Below are 17,198 nucleotides of genomic sequence, written 5' to 3'. Positions count from 1 at the left end.
ATTGATATACGTGTGATTTGCTATTAGGAATATGACATTAATTGAGTAGACAACACTAAAAATGGAAACACTCTTATCTCTATTTTATTCTTTCTCTTTTATTTTATTCTCTTAACTTCACACACAAAATAAAATTACATAAAAATATCAATTTTTATTATGCAATAATAAATATTTCACGTAATATTATTATCATACAAAATTAATCAAAATAAATATATAATGGTGAGAAATAAAATGCAAATGAATACATTGAGCCAATCCATCATTGGCCATATATATGTGAGTGAATTAGTGAATATATGGTAATGCATATTATATGTGGGTGTGTAAAATTTTCATAAAATATATTATAGTGGGCAATCATGTATGCTTTAGCTAGAGGTGGGTCCCTTTTGTATTTCCATTTAGCAAAATAATGTTGGTGGGACACATCACATCACATCACATCATATCATATTTCTATGGTGGTATCAATACGATAGCTATGAATTAATGCTACTTGTTTCAAGTTTAAATCCTATAAAATGAGCTCATTAGGTTGGACAGAAAATGTATATATTAGTAGTACCTATTAATATTATACTGCATTAATTATTAATTGCTGAATTTTTTTTTTAAATTTATTTACTTTACAAAAGTATAGAATTTTAACTTACGTAACCTGTTAAATGCATTAATTATTAATGGCTGAATTTGACTTTAAAGAACTGCATCTGAATTACTTTTAATATTGCAGTCTACTCAATTAAAAAAAATGGGAAGCAACTTGCACTCTTTGCACAATCCTCAATGTAGAAATGAAGGTTTTCAATCTTTTCAGTCTTTTCATCTTTTACAAAGTAAAATGAAACAAAATAAATTTGCATGGTGGAAATCATTTGATGAATTAGAATTTTGGGATATTTAAATCTCTAAAAAATCTCCTACCTTTTATAAGCAGTACAACTGTAAATTTTGGTGGAAATATTTTTGGAATAAGAAAGATATAAAATAAAATCTATCAAAAATAGATTAAGTAGGAAGAGAAAATAATATATCAAAAGCATAATTAAATTGTGGAGTAATAAGAAATAGTACTAAATTTCCAACCCCTCTGACCCCCTCTGATTCTTTTAATCTCACCTCCACATCCTTGTTCTACTTTCTCTCTCTCGAGATATATATGAGCATACATATATAATATTAGCATTTATATAAAGTGTCCAGTTGGTCATCAATATTGTCCACCAATGAAGTACATTGGAACTTGCAATTACAAATTATGACAATATATATATATATATATATATATATATATATATATATGGCTTCAACTAAAAATGGGTATCATTGCTCTTAATTAATGAAGTTTAAAATCTATTGCTTCACAATAATCATATGGCTACTAAACTTAATCTCAACTCTTTGTGCCACCTATTTCTAATTGTATCTCTCATTCTCTCTCTTCCTTGCAATATACCTTACGAAACCAATGGTGAAGAAATAGAGGATTCTATTTTATGTCTTAAAGTATATTAAAATAAAAGAAAATATATTATATTAAGACAAAAGAAAGAAATGACATTGATTTATTGATCAATAAAAATATATAATCATTTACATAGAGTATTGTTCAATAAAAGAAAAAAATGACATTGTAGATGTTGTTTATTTTAGATAAGTTGATTTATTGATCTGTAAAAAAATGTACTCCATTTAATACTATTTGAAATTATTTGATTAGAATATATATTTAATGGACTTATGAGAATTAATACAAATAAATAGAGAAATAAAACTCAAAACCCATTTTACAGTTGAAAACTAAGATATTTAATCCTTTATAATTATATAGTACTCTATTATATTACAAACTCATATTTTATGGACAATGAAATGCATTCCATTCTATTTTCTGTGCAATTATTGTTCCACAATGTGTATACATTTATTGCCTATTAATCGAAACAATGGAAGAGAAAAACCTCTTCGTCATTTTTTCTCTTCCCTTCCTTGTCTTTGGACTAATCATCTTACACAAAATATATATATAAAAAAAAGAAGAAGTGCATCTGACACTCAAACGTACAAAATGATAAAAAAAAAATATTACTACTAAAAACAAAAAGAAGTGCATCTGACACTCAAATGTACAAAATGATAAAAAAATATTACTACTCCCTAGGAAATTACTCTCTCTCCTCTGCTCCTTTTACCCCTCTCTATCTCTCACTCCTTTCATCTCTATATCCCTCCTTTTTCAGCTATTCAGTTTCACTTCCTCTGTATAAATGGTTGGACAGCTCCGGCAAGCCATGGCCTATGCTGATTTCGTTAGTGCCTTCATCTGTTCTTGGTTTTATGCTTTTTCTCTGCTGGATGTGTACTTCTCTTATCATTCTCTAATTTACTCTTCTTTTGATATTCAATGCTTGTTAATATATGCAAAAACCCAGAAGATGTTGTGAGATATTAGATTTAATAGGACAAACAATGGTGAGTATTAATAGAAGTTAATGCTATTGTGGTTTAAAGAGTTAACCTATGTAAAAAAAGAAAAATGTTAAATAATATTCACATACCTTAAATATCTGCAAAATATAAATGGTCAAGATAAGCAACAAAACATTAAAAAAATATATATATAAAGATGAAGATGAAGATGAAGAAAGATATGAAAGTAAACGTAGAGAGAGAGAAGAACCTGTAACTTATGTAAAAAAAGAAAAATGTTAGATAAAATTCACATACCTTAAATATCTGCAAAATATAAATGGTCAAGATAAGCAATAAAATATTGAAATAAAAAAAATATAAAGATGAAGAAAGATATGAAAGTAAATCGTAGAGAGAGAGAAGAACCTGTAATTTATGAATGTGTGTTGTTGCAACTGATATTTATAGAACAACTTTCTAAATAATCTTGGGTTTTAAATTTCAAATTTCAAATTTTTTTTGCTCTAGAATGAACAGATTTCCCCCATTTTTTAGCTCCAAAAAACCCCTCCATTTTGGAGGGGGGAAAACCCACATTATTTTTGGGAGGGAAAACCCACGTTTTCTTTTGGAGGCAAAACCTACTTTTTGTTTGGGTGGGAAAACCTTGTTATGCTATGTGTTTCGTATGCATACAAAATGTATTTGTATATATATAGATGATATGATGTTTAGTCAGCTTTACAATTAAAAATGATGTTATTATCTGATGGTTTTAATGCATAAAGGTGGTGGGGTCATTTTAACTATTGGTCAAAGCTTGGAAGTGTGAGTTGGCAGATGGCATTTGCAAAATTCCCCCCAAATCGCAAATTTGAAAAAAGGGGGGAATTCCCTTTGATTTCCCCCCAAAATGAACTGAGCTTTTATTGATAGTATAGATTTGATAAATTTTTAAATGCTTGTATAGAATAGTTCATAAATACTCCCTCCGTCCCGTAAATAGACCATTTGGTATCATCACAAATTTTAATATATAATTGATAAATTAAGAGAGAAGAAAAAAAATAGTTTAAAATGTGTGATGGATAGTCGGATCCATAAATAATACTACTATAAAATAAAAAGGAATGAGAAAAATATTACTATAAATGAAATATGGCTTATTTCTATAAAAATGAAATATGACTTATTTCTATAGAACGGATGGAGTAACTTATGAAATACGTATGATATGAACACATATATCAAAGTAAAAAAAAAAAATTAAAATAAAATATGGGAAGATATATATTGCTGGAGATCGAGTTACAAGCATGAAACTGGTTAAATGGCAAGTTTCATAGGTATTATATATATGGAGTATTCCCTATGCGACTCTGTCCCGCTTTAGAAGTTTCGATTTATTATTATAGGATGTCCCACTTTAGGAGTCTTAGTTGAAATATTTCATAAATGTTAATAGGTCTCACATTTTACTGACAATTTTCCACTCACATCTTATTATAAAGAGTGAACTACAAAAATAGTCTCTGGACTATGCGTTTATCTTGCAATTGAACCCTGGACTTTAAAAATATCCTCAGACAACCCTGGACTAAGTGTTTGTTTCAAAATTGGTCTATTTTCACTGTTTCGTGATGAAAAAACCCTTTTAGGGGGGGTTTTGGGAGGTTTGGGCAATTTGGTATTTTTACGCTTTAAATCTGATATTATTTCAATGATGTACTAAATCTGATATTATTTCAAAATTATCATTTTTCTTCCCTTTTGTCATCCTTCACTTTGATTCTTTATTTCAATATTAAATTTAATTTTATAAAATTAAATTTTAAATTTCAATTTTTAAATATCAATAAAAAAATTTAATTAAAACTATTAATTCATGGACACTATAAATATTGAAACTATTAATTTTTGTTATTTAATATAATATTCAGCTGAATTGAAGAAGTACATATTAATCATGATGGAAAAATAAGAGTTATTCTATTTAGCCTTCGTTCGGTTGTTATAATTGCTTGTGATTAAAAATTATGAAGTTGACTAAAAATTTGATACTACTAAAAATTTGATATAGGAGAATTTTGTTGAAATTTTCTAGTTAATTTTGATTGTTTTCAAATTAATAAATGAAAATTATATTAGTCTTACATTAGATGCATATTTATTTCAGAATAAATCGTGTTATATGATCTATTTATGATTAAAACTATTAAATATTGATTAAAACTAAGGCGTCGTCGTACCTTATTGATTAAATATTAGACACTATCAAATATTGATTAAAACTATTAATTTGTTATTTAATAGTAATTTTAATAATTAATAAAAATTTATTAATATTTAAAAATTGAAATTTAAAATATAATTTTATAAAATTAAATCTAATATTGAAATAAAGAAACAAAGTGAAGGATGGAAAAAGGGAAGAAGAATGATAATTTTGAAATAATATCAGATTTAGTACATCACTGAAATAATATCAGATTTAAAGTGTAAAAAGACCAAATTGCCAAAACCTCCCAACACCCCCTAAAAGGGTATTTTCGTCACGAAACAGTGAAAAAGGACCAATTTTGAAATAAACGCTTAGTCCAGGGTTGTTTGCGGATATTTTTAAAGTCCAAGGTTCAATTGCGAGATAAACGCATAGTCCAAGGACAATTTTTGTAGTTCACTCTATTATAAAACTAATATATAAAAGTAGGACTAATATTTTACTATCTTTTTTCACCCACTTTCTTTTTACGTTTTTTAAAATCTGTGTCGAACTCAAATGATACTTTTAAAATGGAACAAATGGAGTATTATTAAATTCATTATCCTTCTTGGCTCTAGTTTTGAAGCATTGCGCAAATTTAAATCTGAAAGTCTGAACCTTATAGCGATTTCAATTGAACTTTTTTGGATTAATTGTCTTTGAAATCACATATACGACATCACTTTCCAATCATAACAATATAATATCTCATCTTTTAATAATTTTTTTAATTGTAATTACGCTCAAATTTGACCAATTTTTTGAAATTTATTTTGATTTCCAGACATTTAAGTGTGGGCCATTTGCTTATAAAATGTACTCCCTTCGTTCCATAGTAATGGAAGCGTTTCTTTTTGGTATGGAGATTCAGAAAAATTGTGTTAGGTGAGTTAAGAGTGTCCACTATAGGGGAGCCGCGACCGGGCCACGGGAGAGCCGCGAGCCGCGGCTCCCTATAGTGACTGGGGTGGGCAGCCGCGGCGGGAGGGGGTGGACGTGGGCGCGCCACGATCGTGGCCCGGCCGCGGCTCTTGGGCGGGAGCCGTGGCCCTCCTATTGTATTGGCCACGAGCCGCGGCTCTCCATATTTTTTGATTTTTTTTTTTTTTTTAATTCTATAAGTATACACATTTTTTTACCTCATTCCTACACAAATTCTATAAATATATCCGTTTTTAATTAAAATATACACAAAATGAAAAAAATAAATTATTTGGTGGCTTGGGCATGTCCACTATAGTGTAAAATATGGGCGTTGGTGGCTCGGCCACGATTTTATGGCCTGGCCACGTTTTGTGGCTTGACCCGGCCATGTATAGTGGACACCTAAGTAAAGGGAGAATAAAGTGGAAAATGAAAAAGGTAGAGAGATGAAGAGAGGAAAAAGTAAGAGAGAATAAAGTAGATGTTGAAAAATGTGTTGACTTTTGCTAAAAAGGAAAATAACTCTATTACTATAGAATGTATCAAAATGATAAAATGACTATATTACTATAGAACGGAGGGAGCATGAATCTCCAAAAAGTAATTTCGACCAAACTAAAAATCATATGGCTACACATGGTATATTATCGTGATGAAATGTGAATATTTATAAGTAAATTCACGAACTTTGGACTGTTCTGATGAGGGTTAAGTGCTCCTTAACTGTGCGTGTAAATTTGTAACAAGCATATTAGTTTTATACTTTTATTGTATTAGTCATGTTATTTTCCCCAATGAAAAAACAATATTACAAGGATAGATAGAGGACTTAAATAACAATTAAAAATGCTATTAATGCTGAATTGGAATTAAAGTCTTTCATAGTTGAGTGAACTACAAAAATGGTGTCTGGACTATAGAATGGTCCTTGGATTTTAAAAATATCACCAGTAGTTCTTGGACCAAGGGTTAATATAAAAAACGGTCATTTTGCATTGTTTCGAGATGAAAATGCCCTTTTGAGGGGTTTTGAGAGGTTAGGGCAATTTGGTCATTTTTACACTTTTAACATTTTAAATCTGATATTATTTCAGTTACGTATTAAATTTGATATTATTTCAAAATTATCATTCTTCTTCCCTTTTGTCATCTTTCACTTTGTTTCTTTATTTCAATATTAGATTTAATTTTACAAAATTAAATTTTAAATTTTAGTTTTTAAATATCAATAAATTTTTTTAATTATAAAAATTATTAAATAACAAAAATTAATAGCATAATCAATATTTGATAGTGTCTAATATTTAATCAATAATATATGACAACACCTTAGTTTTGATCAATATTTAATAGCTTTAATCATAAATAGATCATATAACACGATTTATTCTGAAATAAATATGCATCTAATGTAAGACTAATATAATTTTCGTATATTAATTTGAAAACAATCAAAATAACTAGAAAATTTCAACAAAAATACTTCTATATAAAATTTTTAGTCAACTTCATAATATTTTATCACAAGCAATTATAACAACCAAAAGGAGGCTAAATAGAATAGCTCTTATATTTCCATCATGATTAATATTATTTTTTTGTACTTCTTCAATTCAGCTGAATATTATATTAAATAACAAAAATTAATAGTTTTAATCAATATTAATAGTGTCCATGAATTAATAGTTTCAGTTATTTTTTTAAAATATTTAAAAATTAAAAATTAAAAATTAAAAATTAAAAATTAAAAATTAAAAATTAATCATAAATTAAGTCTAATATTGAAATAAAGAAACAAAGTGAAGGATGACAAAAGGGAAGAAGAATGATAATTTTGAAATAATATCAGATTTAGTACATAACTGAAATAATATCAGATTTAAATTGTTAAAAGTGTAAAAATACCAAATTGCCCAAACCCTCCAAAACCCCCCAAAAGGGCATTTTCGTCTCAAAACAGTGCAAAAAGACAGTTTTTTATATTAACCCTTAATCCAGGGACTGCTGGTGATATATTTAAAGTCCAGGGACCATTTATGAGATAACCCCATAGTCCAGGGACCATTTTTGTAGTTTACTGTTTATAGTTTTATTTCAAATTCAATGTTTAGTAGCACAAAATGTTCAGGTTCAAAATTAAATTACAATATCAATTCCTCCCAATTTCACAATTTGAATTTCATACCAAAAGTAGAAAATTGAAATTCCAAATAATGTAGTTGAACACCTTCAGACACAACACACACATTGCACACACTACACACACACCACACACTTCATCTCAATTATCATTTTTACCATATAAAGATTTTAGAATTGAATTATAATCGTTCAAATTCAGTTTCGTAGAATTCTAATTTTAATTCAATTCTAATTTCGTATGCTGAATAGACCCTCAAAATTTGACCAATTCTTGAAATTTTTTTAGTTTGCAAGCAATTTGGTATGGATCATTTGCTTGTAAATACATGAATCCCCAACAATCAATTTCGACCAAATTAAAATTAATGTAGACTACACATGGTATATTACCATATGTGTGTGACGAAATGTGGCAAAATAATCTTTCGGGTCATTTGAACTATAAATACATTAACTTTTGATATTCTTCTACTTTTCCTATAAACTGTTTTTTTTATAATATAAATAGAGTACATTCACTTTTGGATGTTCTAAATCCCCTCTTGTCAAATAATTTTGATCAAATTGATTTTTTTATGAATCACTTTCATTTAGCTCTTTTCTAAATTGTGGAGTAGTATATTGATGTGGTTTTTTTAGATAACAACCCTTTCATATATTGGCTCACACAATGTCTAACATCTCAAATGAAGCACATATTTATTCGAAATTCAAAAATTAGCTCAAAGACTTGTCTTATATAAACACAATACAATAATAACTAAACATTACATAAAACAACATTACACTTTACAAAGATAGAGATTACATCCCACAAAAAGAGAGAACAAAATATAGTACTCCCTCCATTCCGTAGTAGGAGAGTCATTTCATTTTGCGCACTTGATTTAAAAATATAATTATAAATAGTTAAATTGGAGAAAAATTAAAATAAGAGAGAGAATATTGTAGATAAGACTCTTCTCTACATTATTCTCTTTCTTACTTTACTACATCTCTACTTTAACTATTTGTTATCATTTTTTTCAAAACGAGTGTAAAAAATGAAATGACTCTACTACTGTGGAACGGAGGGAGTATGTGAATAAATGACCTCTTTGATATCAAGGACCTCCACCAATAAAATGATTGCACTCCTTAGCTACTTTAATCCAAACAACCTTTGGCTAATTTCATCCAAGCAACCACTTACCAAGCGACTAATCCCAAGATAACCACAGAGCAACCATAGTCCGACTATGGAATTTCCTAACATTTCTCTTAGCCGACATGGGGAGGGAGGGATGCTCCCAAAGTAGACATAAACTCTCTAAACTCACTTCTCTCTATTACAAATGAAACAAAAAACCATATTTACAGATGAAAAGTTGAGAGATGATCAAAAGAAAGTCACAATTGGACATTGGAAACGCCTGGCCTAAACAATCTCATCCAAGAAAGTCATAATCACAATTTAACATGCAACCAAAAGTGGATTTTGGGAACGATTTTGCCGGGCCAAGTTGAGCTTTGCTTGGCCCCAGGCTATTCACCCAATAACAAGGATACTTAACAATGGGCACAGACAAGATAAAAATTACTAAAAAAAAAATGCCTATCTTGAGATTACTAGGCAACCAAAAATGATCCTTATAAAAAAAATAATACTTAAACAAAAAACACATATAAATATAACAAATTCCTCTGTCGAACAGGAAGGAAAAGATATTTCAGGACACATTATTGGAATAACTAACTAATCATATTGGTAAATATTGTTTGAAGAAAAACTAAAAGATAACTAGCTACGCTAGAATCAACCGGACGTCTTTATTCCTCTTCTCTTCCATAGTTTTCATGCTCAAGCTTGTGATGAAGTTGAATTATTTAATTGTATAAACATACTACACGCCCATATTCAATATTAAATTAAACTTCAATTGAGCGGAACAAAGCTCTCAAAAAATGGAATCATCATTGGCTCAGTCTTATGATTAGCCTAAGACCAATCGATACCAAGATGCTTCAACTCTCCTGTGGTACGATCAAACATCACTATCTCATTTGTCGAGCTTGCTAAATATAATAGCTTACCATCATGTGAAAACCATAACGGCATCTTCACACCATGAGTATGGAAAACAGATTCTCTAGTCCACGATCCGTCGCTCATAATCCAAAGTTCATATTTCAAAGGTACATCTCGGATTCGATCATCTTTATCATTGAAGCATGCAAGAGCACCTAACAACCCTTTATACTCCATAAGATAATAATAGTTAGGGTAAAGGTGAGGGTCATTAGGTGAGGGTAAAGGTGAGGGTAAACTGGATAAAGTTTCAGTAGAAAAGTCAAACATAAGGATAACACGAGTCTTTTGTCTTAGAATTGCTGTAATATAAAAAACTCCATCTATGCATGCACCAACGGATAGAAAACTAGATTCTAAGTCAGGGCATGGTATTCTCTTCCAGGAATCAAGTTTGAGTGAATACAATTCAATGTGAAGTAAAAACCCTCTTTCATCTTCTATATAAGTCGAAACAAGATTCAGCACTTTGTAATCTTCAAATCTATGGTCAGACCACACTCCATTTGACTCCATACAATAAATGCTGATGCGAGGATCGAATTCCATAAATGGCTTTGGCAATATTTTATACCCTCCCGTTGTTGGATTCCAAAGAACATGACTACCCGATGTTCTATCGTGAAAATGAAACAGACCATTACAACTAGCCCTAGTGAAGTAATATTCTTCTTTAGATAGAAAAGTGGGGATATATATGAAATACTTGGGTGAGAGGGTGCCATCCTCTTCAAGGGAATATGCAACAAAATAATCATTAGGATAAGAATCACAATAATTGACAAAAATGTCAGGCTTAGGCTTAGGGGCAGGGCAGATGTCTAGTTGTAAGGTTGATGTACATTTTGTCTCAGATATGTGAGGATCAGGTTCATAAGAGTAACCTACATAGTAAAAATGGAAACATTATGCATGTAAATTTTCCACATTTTTTCCTCTTTAATTTGTTCATAGGAAGATTAAAAAAAAAGAAGAAATACCAATCCAGCGATTTCTATCCAATTGATTTCCATTGTTCCTCCTCAAAGGCGGTGCACCTTCGATTCTCGTATTATCCATTATAACTTCTGCTTCCGCCGTATCAACCATCCCAGCTTCCACCGTATCATTCAACATAGCTTCCACCATATAATAATTCATCATAGCTTCCGACTCTCTAACAAAGTTTAAAAATTTCACGCATTTAAACAAATACTACAAACAAGTCAGATATAGTATTAAAATGAAAATACATGTTTTCTCAACTGCTAATCTGCAGAAATAACTTACAAAGACAAAGCGTCGAGGTCGAGGATAAGGCTGATTTTAGACAAAGTATTGTCTTCATCATCTTCTTGTTTCACCTGATCCTAAGTAGAATCATATAGTAATTAATTACTCACAACTTTAAACAATTTGAATGAAGGATAAGCATAATGAATTGATCAGAATGAGTTGATGAGCATAGTCAAAAGGAAATTTACCTCCTCAAGACATGAAACTCCAAAGATCTCAACCATCTTTGGACATCTCATAGGGCTATTGACACTGAGATACTTCAACTTTCCGGTGGCACAATCAAACAACACTAGCTCATGACGAAGGCTTTCAAAATACAACAGCATACCGTCCTGTGAGAACCATATCGGCCTCTCCATGCCAGGAATATGAAAAACCATCTCATCTCTTGTCCACAATCCATCTCTCATAATCCAAAATTGATACTTCCTAGTCGCATGATCGTCATATTTCCAAGGTACAGAATCTTCATTGTCCGAGAATACAAGAGCACTTAATAACCCTTTATATACTCTACAATGTAACTACGCTCGTGAAACCAACCATCTGGGAAGGGTAATCTGGAAAAAGTTTCAGTAGAAATGTCGAAAGAAAGGATGGCTTCGTACATTGCATGGTAAAAAGTCCCGGACACGCAAGCCGCGCTACTTAGATCACAAGACTGAGTCCAATCTTGTGAACTGCTGTATTCATAATCTTTGCATTCTATTCTCTTCCAAGAATTAGTTTTGAGTGAACACAATTCGATGTGATGAGCGGAATGATCATCATAACTCAATTCGTATTCGAAACGAGTATGAACAAGATTCACCACTTTGCAATCTTGTAATGAATGGTCATACCACATTCCACTTGTTTTATGATAGCAAGCAGTGCAAGGTGGGCGTTCGAACCTGCAAGGTGAGGGTTTCGAATACGGCTTGGGGAGGATCTTATACTCACTAGTCCGATTCGGACCATGATAATCAAATAGAGCATTACAGCTAGTCATAAAGTAGAAATGTTTCATTTGAAAAGAGGAAGGATTTAAGTTATCTTTGTTTGATGTGTTGATGCTTCCATCTTTTTCAAGGTAATATGCACTAAAATCTCCACACTCACACATATCATTCATCATACCTTCCAACTCTTTAACAAAATACTTATTAAAATGTAAAATATGTTTTCGAAATAACGTACCAAGAACTCGAGGCTTTCTTTCTGATATTACGGGAGGGAATACTCTTTAGTTTATGAAAATAAATGAAATTAAATAGGACAATTTTATAAGCACGTACGCCTCAGCTAGAAAAGCAAAACAGAATAAATCAGTCAATCACAACTTATCTTTACCTTAGGATTTTGAACCTATTATATTTGAATAATTAATACAAATATTAACTGAATTTTATCTCAAATTGACCTAATATAATAATTTGAATAATTAATTTTAAAATTACATTATGAGATTTTTGGAAAGTTGTTAAAACATAATAATAGTGATTATATTATTGTGATTCATAATTTAAAAATCACATTAAGATTTTATAAATAATATATTGAATGATGACATTCCTACTATAATTATATAAGTAAAGTTATTTATTATTATGATGATTATAATCAAATACTTTATAATTTAAAAATATGATTATTATAATTAAAATATACTAACAATCCATAATTTTAGACATTAAATATAATTCATAATTAAATAATTTATTATAAATGTGATTATTATATTACATTAAGATTTTCTCGAAAATTGAATACTTGAGTTACTTTTCATTGTTCCACGACTTTTTTACCTCAGTATTTTCCAATATTTCCCAATTGCGTAAAAAATACTATACTACTACTAGATATTTATTGAGATATTAGCCCCTAATGTTATGGAACTTTTAAAAAGTTGAATTTTTCTCACGAACTTTCTATTTGACAAATAATATTACGAACTTTATCCGAGTTTGTTATTTCCCACCAGTGAAAAAATTTCGATTATATTAAGGGATCGAAAAACAATTTTGGAGGGTGTGCTTAAAAAAAAACTATTCTCAAAGATTGAAGAACTTGAAACTATCGACTATGTGGTCGAGAAATTACGAAAAAAAGTCCATATGATATCATGATATTATTTTCCTAAATTTTTTGACCTAATGGAAAATAACAAACTCAGATAAAACTCGTGATATTATTTGCCAAGTTAAAAGTTTGCGGGAAAAACTCAATTTATTGAAAATTTCACGATTATTAGCTGTCAATATCCCTTGTCAATTTATAGTGTCCCGTTAATTAATTTTTAGCAAATGGACGGAATCTTAGTGAAAATGCCTGTTGGAAAAGATTCATTAATCATGAATTGCCTCTTAATTTCAAATCACTAGTAGATAGTATAGCTGCATGCCTATATGGCTATATATTTGCGTAACGAGAAATTGAAAACTCCAATATGTAGGAGTATTTGTTTAATACTACTATAAGTTCTAAAAACATAGGCTTCAGTTTTATAGTAGTAGTTAATTGTACTCCCTCTATTCGCATAAAATAATCTTATTTAGAGTGTCCACATAAAAAAGTCTCATTTTAAAAATAAAAACTTCTTTTCCCATTTTATCTATTTTTTCTCATCATCTCTTTTACTTTTTCTCCTCTATCTCTTATTTTACCTATGTTTTCTCATCATCTCTCTTATTTTACCTACGTTTTCTCATCATCTCTCTTATTTTATCATTTTATCATTTAATCATTAAAACTCGTGTTTTCCATAAATAGAACTATTTTTTGGTAGCTATGTTTCGCCTAGATAAGAGAGTAATTGTGTGTTTGGTAGTTATATTACCAAACATAATAGCTCGTGTTTTATATCCGGCCCGCACAAAGCCCAACCAAAATCCTATGTTTTAATCATATTTGTAACTACCCAAAATCCTATGTTATTTATCATGTAAGCCTAGTTAATTTAGCAAAATACAATTATACCCATCAAAATTCCTATCCCTAAATAAAAAAGAACGCATACACAATTCTCTTCTTCACAACAATAGCAATAGAGAGCTCTTCCTAAATTCTCTCAATCTGGCTCCCTCCATTGCTTCCGACGTCTCGAAACCTTCCGGCGACTCCATCTCTCCAGACGATTTTGTTTATGAATCAGAGCCAAAAAAAAATGCAATTCTGTCATTTGTTGTATCTTGATATCGTCAAAACAATTGTATCTCATCAGTAATCGATCAACATTTGGGGTCAGAGAAGAAGCCATTGATGGATGGCATGATCTCGGGGGACTTGTTACGGACATACTTCCTAAGAGCATGTTGAGAGTACTTATCTCCTTCCACATGATTATCCAAAATACCAGCAGCTCTGTTTTCCTTATTCACCCTGACTTCAGGATTCGTGCAGATGTTACGAACCAATTGCATTCCGCAGATGCCCACCGCCACTCCGACGGATACACCTCGGGCCTGAGCCATCTCTTGAGAGCTGCAGATGAAACCATTACGATTCAAGATACAAAATCCGAAAAATTAGAGCGATCTATTCGTTTCCGGCTATGTTGCATTTGTACTCCGTGTCACAGTTATTTCAGCAGGAATTTGAGTTTTCTCATTCACATTTTGTGCCGTAATTGACAGTAACTGAACGGTTTGAGTACTGAAGATGAAGCCTAGCTTATGTAAAAACTCTTCACTTGGGTCGGTTTTAGAAGAAATAATGCATCAAAACGTGATTGACAATGGATGTGGAAGCAATCTATAAAATTGCTTAGGGGAGCATTAAATCTGACAATTGAAAAACGAAATAAGCCATACTTGTTTTAGGGCAAAATGAGGATAGTTTAGTAGTGACTTAAATTAATGAGGATAATTTTAGTAATCATAAGTTGCAATTGTTTTATGACTCAGATAACCAATTGTTTTACTACTTCTAAGTTGCAATTTATAAAATTGGCCAACGTAGTTCAAATTGCCAAATAATGGTCATCGACACATCCACTAGAGAAAGCTAATAAGTTGGAAGTCAATTGAGAGAAAAACATAAACATAGAGTAATGAGTTTTGCTAGGTAAGCGCAGTCAAACATATGCGAACAAATTAAGCGCCGTTTCTGTTATTCCACATGTGCAATGCCAAATCTCTTCTCTTGTTAGTCCATGCATCTGTAGGCTCAATGTTGTCGACATAACTGGGGTTCTCCCAAGGCTCTTCACTTCCTACATTTTCCCCTAGCTCAGTTTCGAGTGCATTCTCGATTGGGTCGTCGTCCATTTCATGCCTGATAAAGTTGTGAAGTATGAAGCAGCAAGTGATTAGCCTCACTTGAACCTGTAGCGGGTAGAAGCTAGGACTCCTTAGTATTCCCCAACGCATCTTCAAGACGACAAAGGCCCGTTCAATGACATTGCGCGCTTTGGTGTGTCTCATATTGAAAATCTCCTCTAGATTTTGAGGCACGTGCGCATTAGGTCCCCACTCTTTGAGATGGTAACGCACCCCTTTGTAAGGTGTCAGGAAACCCTCGTTGTTAGCGTATGCATTGTCGCATAGATAGTATGTGTTTGCAAATATTCTAGGAAGTAAAGGTTATGTCATAATTGGTAAGGTGTAGCAAGTTCTTTATAGTTCAGACTGTAACCTCTAGGGACGCGCAGTCCATATGGCCTTGAGACTGCATCACGGAGAACTCTCGAATCTCCAGCCGACCCTTCCCAGCCAGGTAGTACATATGTGAACCTTAAAAATCTGTCACAAGTCGCAAGAACATTGGTTGATATTTGTCCTTTCCGAGAACGGTACCTTGGTTGGTCCTGAATAGGCACCCGCACGTTGATGTACGTCCCATCTAATGCTCCTACGGCACCCTACTCACAAAATGATTGCATATTATTTGAATCAGCAAATTCAGTTGGTGGTGCGTAGCAGCAGAAACAACAAGTACACAACTATGAAGTCCTCAACAACACTTGAGTTAAACTTAATTGAAGGAATACACAAACACAAAATCACTTACTCGTTGCAATATGAACACAGATGCAGATAGAGTAAGGTGGCAATTGCAAGACGTAATTACTAACCTTAAACCACTTCCAACGATGGTCGGTGCAATTATCCAGGACAGGTTCGGGCTGCACAAATAAGATCTCGTGGAGTCGCAGTACACCACCTAGAACGTTATGCATATAACGAGACACCGTATGAGAGGATCTTGTGAAATCATACCCAATAACTCTAGTTTTCTTGTGATGGGATAAGATGCATAAGAACATAGCCACTTGTTCCTCCACTTTTATGTACTGTGAGTCGGTCAGGCCGCTGTATTGTCGGAGAACTCGGCACAAGCGACCGAATGTATTCCTATTCATGCGCAAGTTGTTAAAACAATCTCGGTCCGAAACTCGTGTAAGTCTATCCATGTTCTTGATTTGAGCAGGAATTCTCGAAACAAGCACATATCTCCCCCTCAACTGACGAACGTGTCTTTGCCTTCATGGTGGAATGAAGAGGGATACAACCAAACTTAGTAGAAGCATGTTCATCTGATGTGATCGCATGATTTCCTCTAAAATGAGCAATAACTCAGTACATGCTATGCGACGACGCCTCAACTGCAAACATGATATTGAATTTCAGTACTTCATAGAATAACAAGTTGGGAACAAAGCAAATTAAGTTTTTTCAACTAATTTACAAATTACACAAAATATCACCCCTTTGTCAATATGATTGTGTACTTGAACAACAAAGCATACGAATTGTAGAATGGTCCTGTCTCTTAATAATGACACGCCTAAACATTTGAAATCATGATGCGAGATTTGATATATTCTCAATTGTCGATCCTGAACCCACTGCAGCAATCGAAATTTTTGAAACAATTCATGGGTAAGACATCCCTCGGCGATTTAGGGATAAATGGGTTGGAAAATCATGATTTGAAAATAGCTTGCACAATAATTTTTGCGACCCTAACACATTCAGTAGAGCACAACGAAATTGGGACTACAATGGATTCAAGAAATTGGAACACACCACAAATGGGGCGTTTGTTTTTTAAATAAAATTAGTCGCATTTTCAAAAAAATTTAAAACGTCAAACAATCGGAGATTGGTAGGATGAGGGAGTTAC

General features: G+C 31.8%; 1 protein-coding gene across 1 annotated transcript; it reads right to left on the bottom strand.

The window, feature by feature from the left end:
• Window positions 1-9,725: 9,725 nt before the first annotated feature.
• Window positions 9,726-11,717, bottom strand: LOC125220642. The gene is made up of 6 exons (XM_048122796.1): window positions 11,702-11,717; window positions 11,279-11,559; window positions 11,085-11,164; window positions 10,796-10,971; window positions 10,522-10,699; window positions 9,726-10,053 (listed from the first exon to the last, which is right to left on the bottom strand). Exons 1-6 carry the CDS (start codon window positions 11,706-11,708, stop codon window positions 9,726-9,728), a joined length of 1,050 nt encoding a protein of 349 aa, XP_047978753.1. The 5' UTR covers window positions 11,709-11,717.
• Between the last annotated feature and the right edge of the window lie 5,481 nt (window positions 11,718-17,198).

The sequence above is a fragment of the Salvia hispanica genome, chromosome 4 (assembly GCF_023119035.1).
Source record: "Salvia hispanica cultivar TCC Black 2014 chromosome 4, UniMelb_Shisp_WGS_1.0, whole genome shotgun sequence".
NCBI classification, from domain to species: domain Eukaryota; kingdom Viridiplantae; phylum Streptophyta; class Magnoliopsida; order Lamiales; family Lamiaceae; genus Salvia; species Salvia hispanica.
The sequence above is the reverse complement of the archived record's forward strand: the minus strand, read 5'-3'. Positions and strand labels throughout refer to the sequence as shown.

What these genes read in the sequence shown, in the direction of transcription:
- LOC125220642 (XM_048122796.1), bottom strand. An exon ending in GAGTTTCATGTCTTGAGGAG is followed by an intron (nt 11,165 to 11,278) that starts GTAAATTTCCTT and finishes GATTCTACTTAG; the next exon opens with GATCAGGTGAAACAAGAAGA. An exon ending in GATGGCACCCTCTCACCCAA is followed by an intron (nt 10,054 to 10,521) that starts GTATTTCATATA and finishes AACTTTATCCAG; the next exon opens with TTTACCCTCACCTTTACCCT.